Source organism: Mercenaria mercenaria, chromosome 4 (genome assembly GCF_021730395.1).
Source record: "Mercenaria mercenaria strain notata chromosome 4, MADL_Memer_1, whole genome shotgun sequence".
NCBI classification, from domain to species: Eukaryota; Metazoa; Mollusca; class Bivalvia; order Venerida; family Veneridae; genus Mercenaria; species Mercenaria mercenaria.
Window position 1 is genome coordinate 31,984,582 of NC_069364.1, and position 22,164 is coordinate 32,006,745.

Sequence of the window (22,164 nt, forward strand, 5' to 3'; positions counted from 1 at the left end):
GGTCCATAAAAAATAAAATCCCAGATCTCCATCAATTAATACAACAGGTCAAACCAGATATCATCTCTTGTACGGAAACCTGGTTGAAACCAGATATCCAAACCTCTGAAATCTTCCCCAAGGACCTAATTAAACTTCCAGGTTTTCAGGGATGATAGAACCTCAGGCCAGGGAGGAGGTGTCCTTACTGCAATCTCCAAACACCTCATTTCTCAAGAACAACCTGAACTGAAAACCAACTGCAACCTGTCCTGGGCGAAAATTACTATCAAAGGGGCCAAGGATATATACATTGGCACATACTATAAGCCCCACGAAAATGATGAGGACTCCCTCACAGAGTTATGGTCACCCCTTTCTAAAGTACCCCAAGATAGAACAATTGGTTACTCGGTGACTTCAATCTACCTGATATAGATTGGTCATCTGAGGCCCCAAGTCCAAATGCAGATTCAAGGAATGTATGAGGACTTCATTGATAGGATAAATTCCTTTAATCTACAGCAAATGGTCAAGATCCCAACCAGAAATGAGAATATTCTGGACCTGTTCCTCACTAACTTCCCTTCCCTAGTTCAATGTACTAAAACAATCCCTTGTCTAGGTAAATCTGACCACGACATTGTCTTCCATGAAATCAACATAAAGATAGGCCGTCCCCTCCAGCCCAAAAGGTCAATAAAATGCTTTAACAAAGCAAATTGGGAAGATTTCAAAAGGGACCTATCGGAGTTTGGAAAGAAATTCGCTGATTCTGACCACTCTAGCTGACCCCGCCTCAGACTGGAATCTGTTCAAAGATGAACTAAATCGACTTAGTTCTCTACACATTCCAACAAAAACTACTAAGACACGCTGCGACCTCCCATGGTTAACTCCCAAGATCCTTAGGCAGATCCGCAAGCGTGATAAAATGTACACCAAATTGAGGAAATCCAACCAATCCCCATGCAAAAGTAACATCTTCAAAGCCCTTAAATATAGCATCCAAAAACAGCTAAGGAACTCGTATTGGTCTTACCTAGAATCAGTCATATTCATGGACGATTCACAACCAGGTAAAAATAAGAAATTCTATTCCTTCATAAAACATAAGAAAACAGAAAATTGTGGTGTAGCACCTCTTAAGCATGAGGGTCTAACATATACTGACCCTGCCACCAAGGCCAATATACTAAATAGGCAATTTGAGTCGGTCTTCTCAAAACCACAACCACTCAGTTTGAAGCAACTCTGCAAAAAGGTTACTACAAACACTTCAGCACCCAACATGCCCATGATCTCCGTTACAGAAGAGGGTGTTGATAAACTCCTGCAGGGGCTCTCTCCAAACAAAGCCTCTGGCCCAGACGAACTCTCACCAAGAGTTCTAAAAGAGCTACACCACGAGATAGCGCCCATCCTTACAATTATATTTAGGTCATCCCTGGAAACTGGATGTGTCCCGCCAGATTGGAGAAGTGCAGTTGTCGCCCCTGTTTATAAGAAAGGCCCGAAATCCAAGGCCAGTAACTACAGGCCAATATTTCTCACCTGCATAGCTTCCAATTTATTGGAACACATTCTAGTCTCCAACATCATGACACATTTTGACACTAATGACCTCTTAAGCCAGTACCAGCATGGCTTCAGATCTAAGCATAGCTGTGAATCACAACTGATCAGCTTTACACAAGAAGTTTACGACAACCTTGAGCAAGGTCAACAAACAGATGTAATAGTAATGGATTTTAGTAAAGCATTTGACAAGGTTGATCACAATAAATTGATATTTAAACTTAATGAGCTGGGTGTCCACCCTCTGGTATCACAGTGGATAAGTCATTTCTGAAGGGTTGAACCCAAAGAGTAGTTGTAGACGGCTGCACTTCTAACACCCTGCCTGTCCTGTCCTGTCCGGTGTCCCTCAGGGATCCGTCCTAGGGCCCTGTCTCTTCCTGGCTTACATTAATGACCTACCAGATTCTATTAGAAGTAAGGCAAGACTGTTTGCAGATGATACCATAGTATACCTTACAGTCAAGTCCTCATCTGATGCCCAAACACTACAAAAAGATTTGTACGCCCTTGAAAAGTGGGAACGGGACTGGTCAATGGAATTTAATCCAGACAAGTGTGAGGTGCTGAGAATTACTCGCAAACGAAACCCTGTCATGTTTCCTTACACCCTGCATGACAAGGAACTGAAATCTACCGATACCGCTAAATACTTAGGTGTTACACTAACTAAAGACTTAAACTGGTCTGAACATATTAATAATATTTCCTCTAAAGCAAACAACTCTCTTAAATTCATCAAAAGAAATGTTCAGACAACAAACAAAAAGGTCAAAGAGAAAGCCTATAACACCTATGTCCGTCCACAACTCGAGTATTGCTCATCCATCTGGCACCCCTGGCAAAAGTCCCTCTCATACAAAGTCGAAAAAGTGCAAAGATCAGCTGCACGGTTTATCTTTAACGACTATAACTATACAAGCAGTGTAACCCAGATGATTAACATCCTAAACTGGCAAACTTTAGAACAACGGCGCATACAATCTTCTCTCATCTATTTTTACAAAATCCGAACGAATCATGTATGCGTCGACCATAACCATCTAACTCCGACCAGAAACCTGAACTACCTAATTCCACAGTCCCGTACTCAATACCACATGAACTCCTTCTTCCCCCGTACAATCAGACTATGGAATGGCCTTCCTCAATATGTACAGTCCAGCCCCAGCCTCAACATATTTGCTGAGCGGCTGGCTACTGTACATCTGCAGTAACTTCCTTCACTATGTTTTTAACTTAGCACATGTAGTAATTTTTATTCTTTGCACCTAATGAGTTTTCTCATTTTTAACACTGCCCAGACAAGCGCCTTCCAGTCATAATCGTTAATGATTGTTGGAAGAATCATGTAGATGTAGATGTATTTTTCAAAAATCTTTCATTTAAGGTATATTGCCGAAAGTATGGACACCAGCAAATGTTTGTCCCCTTTTTAAAAAGGAAATAGAGCAAGCCCCGCAAATAACCGTCCCATTTTCCTCGTCTTATTTAACTAAATATATATTCTTTATCATCTACAGAATGGCTTCAGGGAATGTCTCTCCCGTGAGACCCAAGTCAAACTGATCTATTTATTTTAGATTTTAGCAAGGCATTTGACAAAGTCAGTCATCTAAAATTACTATATAAACTGCAAGGACATGGCACCAACAACATAACTTTATTATGGATTAAATCTTTCCTTAGAGGTCGTACACAGGCAGTTATTCTTGAAGGTGAAAAATCAACTGAAGAAGCTGTTACATCTGGAGTACCACAGTGGTCCGTACTTAGGCCTTATTATTTTTATGTCCCCGAAGGTGGACATATTAAAATCGCACTGTCCGTCCATGCGTCCGTGAGTCCGTGCGTCCGGTAAATTCTCGCCAGGCTGTAACTCTTCCATGTATAAAGGGATTTTGAAATAACTTGGCATAAATGTTCACCACAATGAGACGACATGTCATGCGCAAGACCCGACCCAGACCCCTAGCTCCAAGGTCAAGGTAACACTTAGAAGTCAAAGGTTAACATGGTCTGTTTCGTGTCCGGTCCATAACTCTGCCATTCATGAAGGGATTTTGAAACAACTTGGCAAAAATGTTTACCATAATGAGACGATGTGTCATGCGCAAGACCCAGGCCTCTAGCTCCAAGGTCAAGGTCACACTTATAAGTGAAACTTTAACAGGGTATGTTTCGTGTCCGGTCCATAACTCTGCCATTCATTAAGGGATTTTGAAATTACTTGGCATAAATGTCCCTCATAATGAGACGACCTGTCATGAGCAAGATCTAGACCCCTAGCTCCAAGGTCAAGATCACACTTAGAGGTCAAAGGTTAACATGGTCTGTTTCTTGTCCGGTCCATAACTCTGCCATTGATGAAGGGATTTTAAAATTACTTGGCATAAATGTTCCCTATAATGAGATGAGGTGTCACGTGCAAGACCCAGACCCCTAGCTCGAATGTCAAGGTCATACTTATAAGTCAAGGGTGTTTCTTGTCTGGTCCATAACTCTGCCATTTATCAAGAGATTTAAAAATAATTTGACATAAATGTTAACCGTATTGAGAAGAGTGTCACGCTTATGACCGGGGCCTCTTGGGTCAAGGTCAAGGTCACAAAATATAGTGATTTTTTGTGCATTCAACTGTGGCATTCTTGGGTCCTATTTCGGGGTTTTTGTCACCAATAGTGACAGCTCTTGTTAAATTTAAAAATTTACCTTCCCGAAACCCTCAAATCACAAGTCGCTTATTTGCAGATACACTGCTGTCTCCCTCTACTATATGTGGCACTCCAGATTCCCACTTTCTACAAGAAGACCTAATTAATTTGGAAAATGGGAAGAAAAGTGGGAAATGAGTTTAATCCAGGTAAATGTACTGTCTTAAAAAATTACTAGACTGCATTAAGTCGTTAGAGTCATTAATTAAATGCAAGGCATTTGGGCAATAACATCAATCCTCTCTGATAGCATTTTAAAAAAAAATTACAATACCTCTTGCCTCTGTCGAATGAGCCTAAAGAAAATGTTTTCCGAGAAAATATCGTGTCAGTATGAAGAAAGACATTAATATTATTACAGATTATTTGATCTAAACATACTTTGTAAGTCTAAAACATTACTAAAAAATAAGAAAAAAAAAATAAAAGTTTAACTGTGTACTTCATGGTCATATTTTAAAACATTTTATGATGCAAAACACCTGGGCCCTTGACATCTCTAATTACCTCTCCGGGAATAACAATAAAATAGAATAACATCTAACTCTAATAAAACTTTTGTCATTCTTCGCAGGAACTCATCAGCAAAAATGAGAAGATAACAACTTCCTATGAGATCTTGTCAGACCGCAATTGGAAAAACTTTTCATCTGGCTGGACCCCTTACACCCATTTAATTTTGCCCAAAATTGAAAAAGTCCAACGTAGATCTGTCCACGGGGTTCAAAGTATCTATCTATATCAGACAGTGTAATCTCTATGAGAAAGGGACTTGTGGTCAGCCCATAGAAGATAGAAGAACTGAGACAAACTATGGAGACTGTGGAGTTTCCCTTTTCTAGTTATTACTCTTTTTTAAAATTGTTAACCTTTTAGTAGAAGTTCCTCTCCGTCACACATTGAGCGCCCCATGAGAATGACCCGCCGTATGTATTCCTTACCATATAACAGACCATACCGCTGCCAATTATTTCAAGTTTCCTTTCTCCCTTATATGGTGTGATATGGAACACCTTTCCCTTTCATAGTCCGTCTTGCAACTGATCTTGATAGATTCAAGCAGCCTGCACTCCTACTACTGTCCCCAGATAGATAGATACTGAAGCAGAGTTTTAATGTTTTAACTCACCTGATGACGCCCTGTCATCTTTTAACTATCACTTTTGACACCTCTTGTCAATTATTTGTTTTAACTTTTTCTCGCACTGACGCGCACTTCTAGTAAAATCAGAAAGGGAGTTAGCAAATCTTAGATAGATAGAAAGAATGGCCATCTTTTTATTTAATGAACGATCTCGACTTTCTGTGTAAATCGTTTGGCAAAAACGTTAGTGCTTGGTGATATTGATTTAATATTAGCTACTTTTTGACTGTGATTCCTCTTACTGCTTTTGAAGGTGGTCAATCACATTTGAGAAAACATTTTGAGACATTTTTTATTTTTAGTACATTCTGTTAGAAATTTATTTTAAGGAAAAAAATGGACCCATTCAAAGATTTATATCCCTATTAGCTTTTGGTGTTTTATCTTTTTTTTAAAGGGAATTTTGTAATTACTCCCTTTAATACAAAAATACTAAAAAAGTGGACTATTTCTTTTGATTTCAATATAATTTATAATTTTACACTTGCATGTGATACATATACGATATTTATACAATCTGAACCAAAAGGCAAGTTTTAGAACAGTGTATACTTCGAATTCATATATTTCCAGTATATCCTGGTTGCGCAACCAAGATAAGTAAAGGGGGGTGATAAAATATTTACAAACTTGCATATCTAATGAATTTCGGCTTAATACCATATTTTTAATGTAGATATTTGACAAATATAATATGAAAGTTCTAATATTCATTTGACTTCTTTGGCAAATTTTGTTTATAAAATTTATACATAAGCTAAAAACTAAAATCAATCAAAGGAAGAAAATCAAATTTTGAAATACCTCCGGAAAAATTTCTAACACGAATTAAGCAGTCATGAACACAAATAATGCAAAAGATCATTTGTTAAACTTTCAACCAAATCCATTACTTGATCAAATTTTGATTAACCACTTTAATGTGCCTTCTTATATAATATATCCTTGTCAAACCTTTTAATTTTTTCTCAATTATTTTGGGTATAATTTTGATATTTGTTAAGTCAGAGGCTAATTATGTTTTGAAATTATGCTCGACTATAGATATAATCTGGTATCTAGATCCATAAAATAAATTTGCGATAAAACAATACAACGGAATGACTTTTAGCCGTTACTTGTTCGGCTGTCGAGAATCTTTTTTTGTTCAGAATATGAAGTTTATTCAGTTGGTCATATCATAACATCGAAAGCAAATAACTCTCTTCTAAAGATTCTGTATCTTTACATCTTTTCATATACGTAAAAGGGACCATTTTCTGGTATTATTCTTTTGGCAAAAGTCTGAAACGGTGCGAAGGCTTTTTTAAAACCATTGTTTGTTGTTTGGGGGTTTAACGCCGTTTTTTCAACGTATTTCAGTCATGCCCGTCGTTACATGACAAACCTGTTCTCCCGCAAGTAGCTGCTAACTTGCCCACAGAATTATCAGAGTGGGGGGACGAATAAATTTCAGACACAATGTCTTTTACAAAATCGTCACGGAGAACATACGCTCCGCTCGGAGATCGAACTCGCGATCCCGCGATCCGTAACCAACGCTCTCCCTACTGAGATAAGCGGACGGGCTCTTTTAAAACCATGCGATGACCAGGTGGTTCCAGTGCACTGGTGTTTCCACGAAAAAAAAGTTTTTTTCTTAATGGGACAAAAAAATCTCTATTTTTAGAAATGCTGGAAAATCTAATCTCACATGGGTTATCCCACACTCCTGTGACGGACTACTTCATGCCTGAATATACATATTATTTGGGTAAAATAATTAAAATCAGATCCTTTAATCTTTTCTCTCCGTTCCTTATAGTGTATTTCCCTCGATTCAAATTCATTACTTTATAAAAGAACGTACCGTTACGCTACAAACGATAAAACTAAAGCGGAACTTTGTTATTGTGCGTCACTGAAATGTCACGACGTCACTTCTGCTTACGACGCCCAACTTCCCGGTTTTAAATAGTTTCATATTTTCATGTTTGTTTTTATTGTTTCTGTTGTGGTAAGTGAGAAATAGAATTCATCATGTGTTCGGTGAAGATGGGAACCCCAAACCCCTCGGCTCACCGCCCAAGTCTTAAACTCGGCACAGCCGTTTAAGACTTGAGCGGTGCCCCCCTCGGGTTGGGATTGTCTGATCTTTTACCGAAGACTAATGACAATTCTCTATATCTATCCACTATCTTCTTGCAGAGGTAAGTGACATTTTATTGCAGTGTCATCTGCAAATAGACGCACTTTAGACTTGATTTTTTGTGGGGGGAAATTTTAAAGTATGAAAGGGAAGAGATGGACCCAAGCCGGACCCCTGCGGAACTCCGAAGACAGTAGACATCAGAGCATGTAACCGTTAAAGGATTACGGATTAAAGCCTTTGTCGAGAAAGCTCTTAATCCATTTCAGGGTTTCGCCACGAACATCATAGCTGTGTACATATATTTTGAACGGGACTTTCTCAGGGCTCACTTTATCAAATGCTTTCTTAAAATCTAATAATATAGGTTCATCTGTTGTTTGTTGTACTCGTTTTGACAAGGAAATTTAAAAGCATAATTAGTTATGTAACACGGGATCTTTTTCTCGGAAACCATGCTGGAGATGTACATAATCCCAAAGGCTTCTGAAGTGTTTTGTAATTGATGAGACATTGTATGCCCCAGAGTTTCAAAGCACACATGTAAGGAATAGGGGCCTGTAGTTGGCTGGGCCTGACCTGTCCCCAAATTCTGTGGATGGGGTTACATTTGCATTTTTTCACTGGAAGCTATAGATCCCTCATCAGTGGACTTTTGAAAGCTAATTTCAAGGATTGTTGACATTTCCCATTTGAAAGTGTTTTAAGAATGTGGTTTGATCTTGTCTGGCCCACATCCCTTATGAAAGTTGAGATTTGATAGAGGTTTCTATGCCATTGCATTTACATGATATTTGGCATTTCGGTAGTTTTGAGGGTTTGACTGTCTTTTTGCAGAGGATCTAAGTTTAGAAGTGATTTGAGCTAAAAACCGCTGGAATTGCTTAGTTTAGAGTTTTTTTATACTGATTTGTGTAAGTTTTGGAATTACTTAGGAAGACAGTTTATTGATGTTTGCTGTAAATTTTGACAGTGAAAAATCTGTATATGATCTCACTTATCTAGATGTCTGTTGGATTTGCCCTGCCACAAAATTATTAGGGTCCACTGCCGGCACCATACCCCTTCTGTCTTGTAGAGCATCACCAGACGGTCTTATAGGGAGTCGAGTTCCGAGTGTTGAGCATCTTCGTTACACACCCTTCTTCTTAAATTGCAATTATTTAGGCTGAAACGAGCACCCAGTCGTTAAGCTTTTCCAATTTTTAATTATCTTTCTTTAATATGGGGCCCAAGTCTAGTTGCGATCTTACTTAGCAATAAAAGCTGTTTTTCTCATTTAATGGAAAATGTTTCAAATTTCGCTTGCGAAACGAAATGTTGAGTTAGCAATTTTGCAATGTGGTTTGACCATGTTTAATCATACAAAGTAGTTGAAGATAGGGGTTAAGAACCCACATTTTCAGAAGTTTTCATTCACAGAAGTTGTTCAATTCATAGAAGTGAGCAGATTTTACTTTTTACACTTAGGAATGTAACACTTTTTTTGCGGGGAAATTTTTTGTTTTAGCGGGAATTTAACCTTTTGACCTATTCTTAACTTTTAAATGTAACAGTTTTAATGAAAATTTGATCAGTTTTCTGCAATACAATAATGTGCAAACGTTTATTTATAAAATAAAAAAAAAAAAACATTTGATGGTATTTAAAATTTTGCGCTAAATATTCTAGGAAACAAAAAAATAAACTAAAAATATTATGTTTTTTCAATCTTTTTAGAAAAAAATTTCACCAATTTTTTGGGAAAATTTAAAAATATTATCTTAATAGCTTCCCAGCTATCTCGTGGCAGAAATATGCCACCATTTTTTCTAAACTGCAATAATTTGTTTCATTTATGTATCATTTTAATGCAATAACGGAAGTTCCGATTATTTTGAAAATTACCCTTATGATTATCCGTGACTGAGGTGGATACACGGCGGTGGTGTTGAAAATAAAGTCTATTTCTACTGGCGGGTTGTAAATAAAGATAAGTAATCAAGAAAATGTTATTCAACAACAATATAGTTTATAATCAACAAAATTACTATGGCAACGTCCTGGTGCCAGAAAATTTTAAAGATATAAATTTGTCTTACGTACGACTTACTTTCTCCTACGTAGACATAGTATCCCTACTAGGATTTAGTATCTCCTACGTAGGAGTTAGTATCGCCTGCCGAGGGCTTCGTATTTCCTACGAGGGCTTAATTCTCCTACGTAGACTTAGTATCTGCTACATAGGAAAGTATAGTGACACTAACTTTACATAGGAGATACTAAGTCCGACGTAGGATATACTAAGTCCTACGTAAGAATAGTATGTCCTACGTAGAAATACTAAGTCCTACGTAGGAGATACTAATCATATGTAGAGATACTAACCCATACATAGGAATACTAAGTCCAACGTAGGGGATACGAAGTCCTACGTAGGAATACTAAGTCATATATGTAGAAGATATTAAATCCAACATAGGAGATACAAATCCGACGTAGAAGAAAGAAGAAAGGCGATTTGACTAGACCTCTTCACCGCTTGAATACTTTGAAAAAACATTTATTTTTCTTGGGCATGAAAGTTCGTTGTTTTCGCCAAGACTGCTATTTCATGGATTATGAATTTATGTATTAACCTTTTAAAGTTAAAGTTAATAGGAAATCCATCAGTTCGTTGGGATTTACGTAAGCGGATTTGTGTAACCACGAAAATTAGCACCCCACCCTCCTCCCCCACGATCCACTTACATTTTGAGAAATAAATTCAAACAATACCAAAGCATAGAAAGAAAAGGTTGTTTTTATATGAACATTGAACAGCATGTAAAACATGTATAATTTCCCCAACAAAACAATTAAATACATTGAATACTGAAAAAGGACTGCTAAAGGGGGTACACGTCAGCTCCTTAACAATCACCCTTTTCAATGCATTGCAATAATCATAATGTACCAGTGCGGAATTTTTACATTATTATAATGATTAAGCTTTGTTAAAAATTGGGTACAAAAATTTGAATGGGCCCAATTGAAACCCCATCATAGCGGTATTTCGTAAATCTGACTTTTATTTATGTTCATTAATATAGTATCTTTGTAATTGGATCGTGTTTTATCTATATGGGTAATTAAGCGTGCGCTTGTCGACAGTCATTAATGATATTTGTGTTATTTGATTTCGGGCATTTTAGGCCTGACTTGGTCTGTTTAATACACTGTGAGATTCACCGACCGAGTGAGATGGTTTACTTTACGAACCGAACGATTATATCTTTTTTTATTAAATGTGGCAATCAAACTTTCACAAATATTGGTAAATACACAAGTCGCACAAGATAGCTAGTATGTTGGAAGTTTTAGTAAAGACCGTACCCACAACATTAATAGCAAATTCATTTACGGTGAAGACAGTCCCCTGTCGATTTTAAAGAAACAAAAAAAAAAATCCATTAATGATTTCAATTCGTCCACTTTTAGCTCACCTGAGTACTTTAAATGCTCATGGGGGGCTACTGTGATCACGCTGTGTCCGTCGTTCATCGTGCATGCGTCCGTTCGTCCGTCCGTCCGTCGTCAACAATTGTGTTTTAAAAACGACACCTCCTCCTAAACCACTGAATGGATTTAATGAAACACAGCCTTGTGTTTCCTATGGGTGTTCCTCACCAAAGTTGTCCAAACGATTCCGCTTTTGGGTTTCTCATGGGACTGCCAGAGCTAAAATTAAAAAAAAAACAAACGACATCTTCTCCTAAACCGATGGGCCGATTTTTTAAATAATTTCACACAATGGTCCTTACGTGTTTATTGTGGAAACTTTAAAAAATCTCTGTGTAAACGCTGGCCCGATTTTTAAAAAAATTTTACACAAATGGTCCTTGTGTGACCCTCTACCAAAGGGTTTTTAAAATTATTTTGATTCGTCAATAAACATGGCCGCAGAGGGGGTGGTTATTTTTTCCCTATATGCATATAGTGGAAACATAAAAATCTTCTCGTGCGAAACTGCTGGCCCCGATTTTAAGATATGCTCAGTACATAGAAACGCAACGCTTTTTCCCTCGATTTTTTCATACTTTCCTTTTACATGTATATTTGAAGTTAATATTAGTAGTATTGTAAAATCGTGTAGGGAAACCCCACCATCATCCAACACCAAAACCAAACAAGAGGGCTATGATGGCCCTATATCTCTCACCTGAGTTTAATTGCTTGCTTGAACAAATTCTTTGCTAAAGCTTTAAAAAAATTGGGGAGAAGGTCATGGTAAAGATTCTCCAAGATAAGTACTGAAATCTGTTAAAAATTATACAAATCTCTTTGCTGTACTTCAAAAAAAAAGAAATTAGGTCAGTAGGTCAGGGCTAAGAACATTAAAGATGAGTATTGAAATCTTTATCGAAAGTTCTGACGTGCCCCCAAACTTCTTCTATTATGATCGGGGTGCAAAACTGTGCATGTCACCCAAATTTGAGACTGTATCTTAAAAAACAAGAAAGTAGGTCAGTAGGTCAAGGCAATGCTACATACCAAATATCAAAGGCTTAAGCCTTGAACTTTCAGACAAGAAGATTTTTAATTTTTTTCCTAAATGAGTCTATTAAAACTTGGGGCCCCCGAGCAGGGCCTTTTTTACCCCAGGGGGATAATTTGAAAAAAAATGGTAGAGGGCCATTAGGCAATGCAACATACCAAATATCAAAAGCTTAGCCCTTTCAGTTTCAGACAGAAGAATTTTAAATTTTTTCCTATATAACCTAGTAAAAAATTGGTACCCCCTTGGTGGGGGCCCCTTTTTACCTCAGGGCCTATTTAAATAGTCTTGGTAAAGGACCACTAGGCAATGCAACATACCAAATATCAAAAGCCTTGGGCCTGGAGTTTCAGACAAAAGATTTTTAAGTTTTTTTCCTTATAAGTCTATGTAAAACTTGGTACCCCCGGGGGCAAGGCCTCTTTTCACCCCAGGGGCATAATTTGAACAAACTTTGTGAGGACCACAAAGCAATGCTACATCTCAAAAATCAAAGGCCAGGGGCTTGTGGTTTAAGACAAGAAGATTTTTTTAAAAATTTTTCCTGTATAAGTCTATATAAAATTGTGACCCCGGGAGGGGCCTTTTTTTACCCCAGGGGAATAATTTGAACAATCTGGTAGAGAACCACCAGGCAATGCTACATACCAAATATCAAAGACCTATGTCTTATGGTTAAGACAAGTCTATGTAAAACTTGAGACCCCCGGGCGGGCCTCTTTTCGCCCTAAGGCATAAATTTGTACAGTCTTGGTAGATGACCACTAAATGATGTCACATACCAAATATCAAAGCCCTATGCCCTGTGGTTTTGACAAAAAAGATTTTCAAAACAAATTTCTTATATAGTCAATATAAACCATATGACCCCCGGGCGGGGCCATATTTGACCCCAGGGGATAATTTGAACAAAATTGGTAGTGGACCACTAATGATGTTACATACCAAATATCAAAGCCCTATGCCCAGTGGTTTTGGACAAGAAGATTTTCAAAGTTTTTCCCTATATAAATCTATGTAAACCATGTGACCCCCGGGGTGGGGCCATATTTGACCTTAGGGAGATAATGTGAACAAACTTGGTAAAGGACCATTACATTATGCCACGTACCAAATATCAAAAGCCCTAGCTACTGTGGGTTTGGACAAGAAGATTTTTAAAGTTTTTCCTTTCGATTGCCATGGCAACCAGAGTTCTGTATGGAATTCATTTCTTTGACTAATTTTCAATGAGGATCATGCGAGGAACATTCCTGTGAAGTTTCATCAAAATTGGACCGGTGGTTTAGGCTGGGAGGTGTTGACGGACGACGGACGACGTACGAAGGACGAAGCAGGACGCCGGACAGTCACTGACCACAAAAGCTCACCCTTGAGAACTTAGTGCTCAGGTGAGCTAAAAAAATCAAGTAAGTGCAATTTTCTTCTCAATTATTAAAATATATTGACTGAAGACCAAGTGTTGCGTTTCTAGATATACTCAGTATAACTTTACACAAATGGTCCTTGTGTGACCCTTTAGGCATACAGGCGGACACAAATAGTCCTCAGTTTTTTTTTGCTCTGTAGAGCTATTTTCCTTATTTTCTTTGCAATTTTTTGGCTAAAATCACATGGCAGATCTATGCTTGACATGTAGGTACATTTTCATAATGAAATAACAACATGACAAATTTGTTCATGAAACTTAGATCATACACCACCAGTATAATTTGGGGTCTCATTTTTAGCTGATTTTGCAGTTTGTTGTTTGACTGAAATTATTTTTCTTGCATCAAACATGACCCCCACTTTTCTTTTGATTTTTGTTAACACTGACAATATTCTTCAAAAAATGTAAGTTACAGAAATTTGAAATGGGTCCTGATGTGTGCTGCGGTCATTGGAAATAGGTCAGTTTTATATAGAATAAAGAACAACAACTATTTAGTGTGTTATAACCTTTACCAAGATTGTTGAAATTGACCAAACGCCGGCTGTCAGTCAAACCAATAAATCGATAGGCGATCAACCAATCAATGCGCTTGATTCGACGCACACCTCTAGACGGTGTTAATATAAATATTACCCTCCGACACTGCGATCTCGACACCGTTTAAAAGTAACTGATAAATTTTTTTGAAAAAGATTATATATAAAAGCAAAAAATTATTAGAAATGGTTTAAAAAAGGTGTCAGTGGGGACTTTGCAAGTCCGACAGTCGCTTCCCAGAACGCCTAGATTATTCCTTTTCCAAAACCTAAGTAAAGTTTTGAGAAGTGTCTTCGCTGGATAAAGACTTGTGGACGTCCTCACAGACAATTGAAAGTGGATAAAATTGGCGGAAACTACCACATATTTGTATATACAACGGTATAATTATATATATCTAGCTTTCACTTAATTCACATTTGACCCGGGCGCCGTGCGATAAATTAGTCTAAATTTGGCATCGTAGGTGGCTACGGCTAAGGGGGATGTTTCACATTAAAGGGGGCGCATACTTTGAAATTAGAAAAAAAATGGGTGGGTAGGCCCTTTATGTATATTTTTGATAAGTCAAGGGCCACAACTCTGCTGTTACTTAGTGAAATCCAAAACAAAACCTGAAAAACTTTGTATGCAAAATAACAATTCAGCTCTAGGTCAAACACTTTCTGAGATACGTAACACACAAATTCAGACAGATATATGACAAGGTTAAACCTTAATGGCCTCCCACTCCTCTCCCTCAAAAAATTTTTTGGTGGGAATGGGGGCACAAAACGTCCCGTTATGCAGACAGGCCTATGTATGAGTACAAAACTTTCAGCACTTACCTTGAATATCATCATTGAACACACAGTAATTATGTCTGTATTTTTCCAACAGTTTGAACGCATTGTTATTTCCGAAATCTTCAAACTGTATCAGAGTGGTCTGCCCATACCTGCCAACAAATAAATAACATTAAGCATTTGCAAAGGAAATTTTACAAACTCAAGAAATACATCAATAGTCTACTTTTATTTCAATGTTTTTCAATTGAATTTTTAATTCTTTATACTTTGGACATACAAAGCTGAATGCTTAGGTAATATGGTTTTGCCTTGTGCTAATTATATCATATAATTTTATAATACAATTCATTCCTGAAATCCAACAATTTTTGAAAATTTTCATACGTATCTCTTTACAGAAATAAAATGTTGTGGGAACTAACAGGCAATTGTGCTATTTGCATCTACCAGTGTGTTTTGATACTACCTTTAGTTGTGAATATGAGCTGCGAAAAACAATAACAGTTAGGTTTATGTAGGGTACCAAGACGATACCTTCTAACTATTGCTTCAACGAATTCTTCAATGAATTCGTCATACTCTGGTCCGGTAACGCGAGGCTTTTGTCTTCCGATGTAAAGTCTGTCTTCCAATAAAGTCTGCAAGAGTTTTCTTGTTAGCCAACATATAATATACAAGTACTTTCAAAAATCAATGAATTTTCAAGATGGCACAGGCCTCCCAGGGTATGATTAAAGTTGTATTTTAAAGGTTGTTTTTGTAAAAATAAAGGTTATCTTGGGCTTTTTTGGGTGAAAAAAAAGGTTAAATATCTGATCTTATTCAAGTTCCCTGCTGCAATAATACAAGTACTTGCATTTTCTGAACAATCCAACCCCTTCGTCTTCAAGAGTATAAACCTTCTTTGCTCAAGGGAAAAAACTTGTTTATAGGAAGTAATGAAAACTGTCCGTCAACCTTAATCCTATCCGAGGTATTTCAATTCAATGGAAAAGTAATTTATATATGCTACCTGTAAAAAAGAATAGCACGGTCATGCATCTTACAGTCCTCAAATTGTTTTACTAATTTTTCCTATTTCTGAACATCTGTCCCATACTTTGATGCATATATATTGGCAGCAGACACTTTTCTTTTCCCATCAGTAACTTTATCAGCATATTTCACTTAACCTTTTTTAAAAAAAAAAAGATATTTGTTGACAAATTTCACTAAAGAAAAGTTCACAATTTCCCGAGAGTATTTCTTGATATGACCTTTACATATTTCTTTTTTTCAAATTGCTGAGCACTGACCAATTTAAGTTATACCCAAATCTGCCTGCACTAATTATGTTTTCTTTTTCCAAAAACAAGAGGTAAACTAGAGTTGCTTTTGAGAAAAGCGAATGTCTCCCACATCTTCCTAATCATCTAAATAGCAAGTCAAGTCTTTATATACAGTTTACTCACTACAAATATACCTTTGAAGAGTAAAAAGGCCAATTTTGGGTAATTCAAGGGCCATAATTCTGGAGTGCCTCGGGCGATTTGGCTAGTTAATGAACCTGGCCAGGGAGTTATGGTCAAAAACATTTGGTTCAAGTTTGGTGAAGATCGGATGAGAAATGTTGGACTTAGAGCACGGACGAGAGTAAAAAGGCCGATTTTTGGTAATTCATGGGCCATAATTCCAAAGTGCCTGGGCCCATTTGGCTAGTTATCGAACTTAGCTGAGGACTTATGGTCAAACACATTTTGTTCAAGTTTGGTGATGATCGGATGAGAAATGTTCGACTCAGAGCACGGACAAGAATAAAAAGGCCGATTTTCAGTAATTCAAGGGCCATAACTCCGAAGTGCCTGGACTGATTTGGCTCATTATCGAACTTGCCCTACTAGAGCGCATGCACATTCATCAAGCCAAAAGGACTCCTATACTACTCAGATTGCATGTGCACATTCCTGGAGCCAAAAGGACTCCTATACTACTTATTAGTAGTATAGGGGTCCTTTTGGCTCCAGGAATGCGCCTAAAATCTGAGTGTTTTTCGGTAATACAAGGGCCATAATTCCGAAGTGCCTGGGCCTATTTGGCTAATTAACAAACTTGGCCGAGGTCTTGTGGTCAAACACATTTTGTTCAAGTTTGGTGAAGATCGGATGAGAAATGTTCGACTTAAGAGTGCGGACAATCTTTGTGACAGACTGACACACAGACTGGAGTAAATCAATATGTCTCCCACACCACTGTGTGGTGGGAGACATAACTAGAGCTGCTTTTAAGAAAGCACATGTCTCCCACAACTGCCTAATCATCTGAAAAGTAGTATAAGATTGGATGAGAAATGTTCGAGCGTAAACCCTACTCCCTATATATTCTTAATTCCCAATCAGACTTTCAGCGCTTTGATTACCAAAAACAACCCAGCTTTGATACAACCCAATCAGTGCTTTGATACAACCAATCAGACTTTCAGTGCTTTGATTATCAACAAGAGAGCCAAGATGGCCCTAGGTTGCTCACCTGTGTAACACACCATAACAGTGTAAACATGTTTTACCTAGTGATTTCATGGAGACAAATATTCTCACCAATTTTCATTAAGATTGGACCAAGATACGTGGCCTCTTGAGTGTAAACAAGCATTTTCTTTGATTTGACCTAGTTACCTAGTTTTTTACCTCACATGACCCAGATTCGAACACGTCCAAAATTTCTTGAAAACAAACATTCTGACAAAGTTTTGGGAAGATTGGAGCAAAAAAGTGGCCTCTAGTGTATACAAGCTTTTCCTATGATTTGACCTAGTGACCTAGTTTTGACCTGAGGTGACCCGGATCTAAAATCGTCCAAGACTTCACGATAACAAACATTCTGACCAAATTTTATGAAGATAGAATAAAAAATGTGCCCCCTAGGGTGTAAACAAGCTCAGCTTATTCTTTGATTTGACCTGGTGACCTAGTTTTAGACCGCACATGACCCAGATAAAAATTCATGCATTATTTCATGCAGACAAACATTCTAACCAAGTTTCATGCACATCAAATGAACAGGAGTGTTAACAAGCTTTTCCTTTGATTTGAATGGGTGACCTAGTTTTTGACCCCATATGACCCAGTTTTAAACTAGGTCTAGAAATCATCAAGATAAACATTCTAGCCAAGTTTCATGAAGATAGGCTCATAAATGTGGCCTCTAGGTTGTTAACAAGCTTTTCCTTTGATTTGACCTGATGACCTAGGTTTTGACCGGACATGACCCAGTTTCGAATCAGACCTAGAGATCAACAAGATAATCATTCTGTGCAAGTCTGTATCAAATCAAAGCATAAATTAAACCTCTATATGGCTGAAAGGGCCAAAATTGAAAATTTTGCCGCTTTCAGGGGCAGTAAGTCTAGAACCCATGACAGAATCTAGCCAGTTTTCAAAAGGAACCAAGATCTTATTGTGACTCAAGTTGTGTGTAAGTGTGGTTAAAATTAAATATAAAATGTCACCTCTATCGTGTTCACAAGGTAAAAATTACCAAATTTTGGCTCTTTCAGAGGTAAATCAGGGGCCGTAACTCCAGAACCTATAACTGGATCTGACAGATTCATCATGGAATCCAAGATTTATTGTTGTTGAAGATATTTTGCAAGTTTGTATCAAATCAAACCGTAAATGAAGTCTCTATATGGCTGCAAAAGCCAAAATAGCAAATTTTGGCCCTTTAAGGGGCCATAACTCTGCAACCCATGATGGGATCTGGCCAGTTTTCGAAGGGAATCGAGATATTATACCAATTCAAGTTATGTGCAAGTCTGATTAAAGTCGATTGCAAAATGTTGTTTATCGTATTCACAAGCCAAAAATAGCAAATTTGGCCCTTTAAAGGGCCATAACTCTGCAACCCATGAAGGGATCTGGCCAGTTTTCAAAAGAAACTGAGATATTATGCCAATACAAGTTGTGTGCAAGTTTGATTAAAGTTGATCGCAAAATGTGGTCTCTATCATGTTCACAAGCCAAAAATGGCAAATTTTGGCCCTTTAAGGGGCCATAACTCTGGAACCATGATGGGATCTAGCCAGTTTTCGAAAGGAACCGAGATATTATGCATATACAAGTTGTGCGCAAGTTTGATAAAAATCAAATACAAAATGTGGTCTCTTTCATGTTCACAAGGGAATTGTTGACGGATGGACGGACGATCACAAAAGCTCACCCTGTCACTATGTGACAGGTGAGCTAAAAACAATGTTTCAAAGGCCATAATTCCGACGTGCCTGGGCCGATTTTGCTAGTTATCGAACTTGGCCGAGGACTTATTGGCAAACACATTTTGTTCAAGTTTGGTGAAGATCGGAGGAGAAATTTTCGACTTAAGAGTGCGGACAAGATTTGTGACAGATGGACGGACGGACAGACAGGAGTAAATCAATATGTCTCCTACAACATAGTGGTGTGGGAGACATAACAAGAGGGCCATGATGGCCTTAGATTGTTTAAATGAGCTTCACATCTCACACAGTTAATAATTTTGGTTCTGTCATCTAAGAAAATTTCTGCCAAAATACCGTGAGAACTGGCATGCATATTCAGCGGCAGGTTGGCTTTTTAAAAAAACAATCAAGTTGGTTTAAGTGATTTAAGAAGATCTCCATTTGTATGAAATTGCCTTTAAACTGGACTGAAAAAGGTTCAAGAGATTTTGTTTGATGATTTTTATATTGCAGCTCTAGCTACCATGTTATCTAACAAATCAGAAAATTCATAGTCCTGCCATTATTTTTCCAGATTGTGAACTCTGATGCACATGCATCTAAAACAAGTAATGCCTACTTGGAGTTTACATTTTTTGTTTCAATGCCTAAACTGTACAAAGATCATCTCAAGTCAAAGAAATGATGCATCCCTCCTAGACCATTGTTCATCCCTATTGTCTGTCAAACCAAATAGACACCATGGAAACAAACGATGGTATAGGAAAGACTGCAGCATCCTGAAAAAACTCGAGACTTAGAAATTATATTTCCCTTACTCTTCAGTCTATTGTTGAAATATTAGTTAATTCAATTCTCTTTCCAACAGTTTCAATTTTCAAAACAACTGTAATCATGACAACTGCTTATTGGGAAAATAAAGGTTTAATGTGTAAATTAAAGGCTTTTTTCTCTCAGCAAAAAGCCGTTACAGGAGTGACGTATTATAGCCCCACAATATGGCCTTGTCACAGAAGTAAGCCAATGTCAAAGTCGAACCTCAAAATCAATAGGGGTCATCTGCTGGTCATGATCAACTCCCTATTAAGTTTTGTGATCCTAGGCCCAAGCATTCTCAAGTTATTGTCTGGAAATGGTTTAACTGTTTCGGGCCAACAGGGGTCATCTGCTGGTCATGACCAACCTCACTATCAACTTTCATGATCCTAGGCCCAAGCATTCTCAAGTATTCATCTGGAAACTGTTTAACTGTTCCAGGTCACTGTGACCTTGAATTTTGACCTACAGACCTCAAAGTCGAACTTGACCTGTATTTTACGATGTTACACCCGTGTACCAAAATTTATGATCCTAGGCCCAAGCATTCTCAAATTATCATCCCGAAACCGTTTAACTGTTCTGGGTCATTGTGACCTCAACCTTTGACCTACTGACCTCAAAGTTGATCTTGACCTGTATTCTATGATGTTACACCTGTGTACCAAAATTTATGATCCTTGGCCCAATCGTTCTTAAGTTATCATCTGGAAACTGCTTAACTGTTCCTGGTCATTGTGACTTTGAACTTTGACCTACTGACCTCAAAGTCGAACTTGACCTGTCTTTGTGATGTTACACCTGTGTACCAAAAATTGTTTAAATCTGTCAAGCCTTTCGTGAGTTATTGTCTGGAAACCATGAAATCCAATGGACCAACAAACCGACCAACATTTCACTCCTATATACCCCCTCAAACTTTGTTTATGGGGGTATAATAACCTTTCACAATACTAAAGGTTTATAAAGGTTTAAAAGGCCCCACTGGGAGGCCTGGATGGCATAAATTAAACAGCAGAACCTGTGAACTGAAGCCCTAGACAAGGAGGAATTTATTACAGGAAAACTCAACTTTACCTCACCTTAAAGGAACAAACACAACAAGGAGTTGCATTTTCAAAATGCAAGATCATGCCCCTGGGTGAATGACCAAAGATATTGTTAATTAAGGTTTTAAGTTTAAAGGTGAAGATCAATTAATTTGGTCATTTATGTGAGGGCGGTAGGACCAAAAATGTAGTTAAGGCTTTAAGCTTAAAGATGAAGGTCATATGACGGTCAGGGTTATTAATATACAGGTCAGTATGTAGGTCATGCCATAATGTTTTTTGAGCGTGAATATGAACTAAATTGGGTCATTTATGTGTGCTGTAGGACCAAAAATGTTTTTTATTAAGGTTTTAAGTTTGAAGGTAAAGGTCATATGAGGGTCAAGGTCATCTACATATAGGTCACTTTGTAGGTCTTGCCACAAGGATGTTGAGTATGAACTAAATCGGGGCATTATTGTGGGCTGTAGGCAATCCGATTCGGACGGACAGTTCAATCGCTATATATGCCCGGGGGCAGAAATACAGATATTTACTTTCCTACTAGTTAAAATTCTTAGTATATCAACATCCCCAAGCAATACATTTTAGTCTTCCCAATTATGTTCACACTGCAATGGTTCCACAGTATAAGATAAGCTCCACCTCTCTTCATTGACCTCCGTCTCCATTTTTTATATCAAAAAGTCCACTCCTTTGTTACTCATTTGGATAACTTCTAGTATTACTACTTTGTTAAAACATCATGGAGACAATCAAGGTTATCTAAAATTTATACAGGGCACTAGCAAAAGAAAGACAGACAAAGCTTCAAAAGAAATTCAGTTTTAAGCAGTGTTTTCCCCAGACTTTTCTGAAAACATTTTATTGTAACTTCTTATAACAAGAGAACCATGATGGTCCTGAATCGCTCACCTCTTCCCACATGACCCAGTTTTGAGTATGACATTGTTTTTTCTATTATTTGACCTACTGACCTAGTTTTTGAGCTCATGTGACCCAGTTTTGAACTTGACCTAGATATTATCAAGATAAAAATTCTGACCAATTTTCATGAAGATCCATTGAAAAATATGGTCTCTAGAGAGGTCAAAAGATTTTAATAATTTTAGACCTACTGACCTAGTTTTTGACCGCAGTTGACCCAGTTTCAAACTTAAACTAGATATCATCAAGATGAACATTCAGACCAACTTTCATACAGATCCCATGAAAAGTATGGCCTCTAGAGAGGTCACAAGGTTTTTTTATTATCTGACCTACTGACCTAGTTTTTTAAGGCACGTGA

General features: G+C 37.6%; 1 protein-coding gene across 1 annotated transcript in view; it reads right to left on the reverse strand.

Annotated features, from left to right (window-relative positions):
- Positions 1-7,767: 7,767 nt before the first annotated feature.
- The window catches only part of LOC128556590 (NADP-dependent malic enzyme-like), a 44,961-nt gene continuing 30,564 nt past the window's right edge, over positions 7,768-22,164 (reverse strand). The window contains exons 6-8 of the mRNA XM_053542126.1: positions 15,354-15,457; positions 14,859-14,968; positions 7,768-7,898 (exon numbers count right to left, since the gene is read on the reverse strand). Coding sequence (XP_053398101.1) covers positions 7,768-7,898; positions 14,859-14,968; positions 15,354-15,457 — 345 coding nt within the window. The remainder of the gene's footprint in view (positions 7,899-14,858; positions 14,969-15,353; positions 15,458-22,164) is intronic.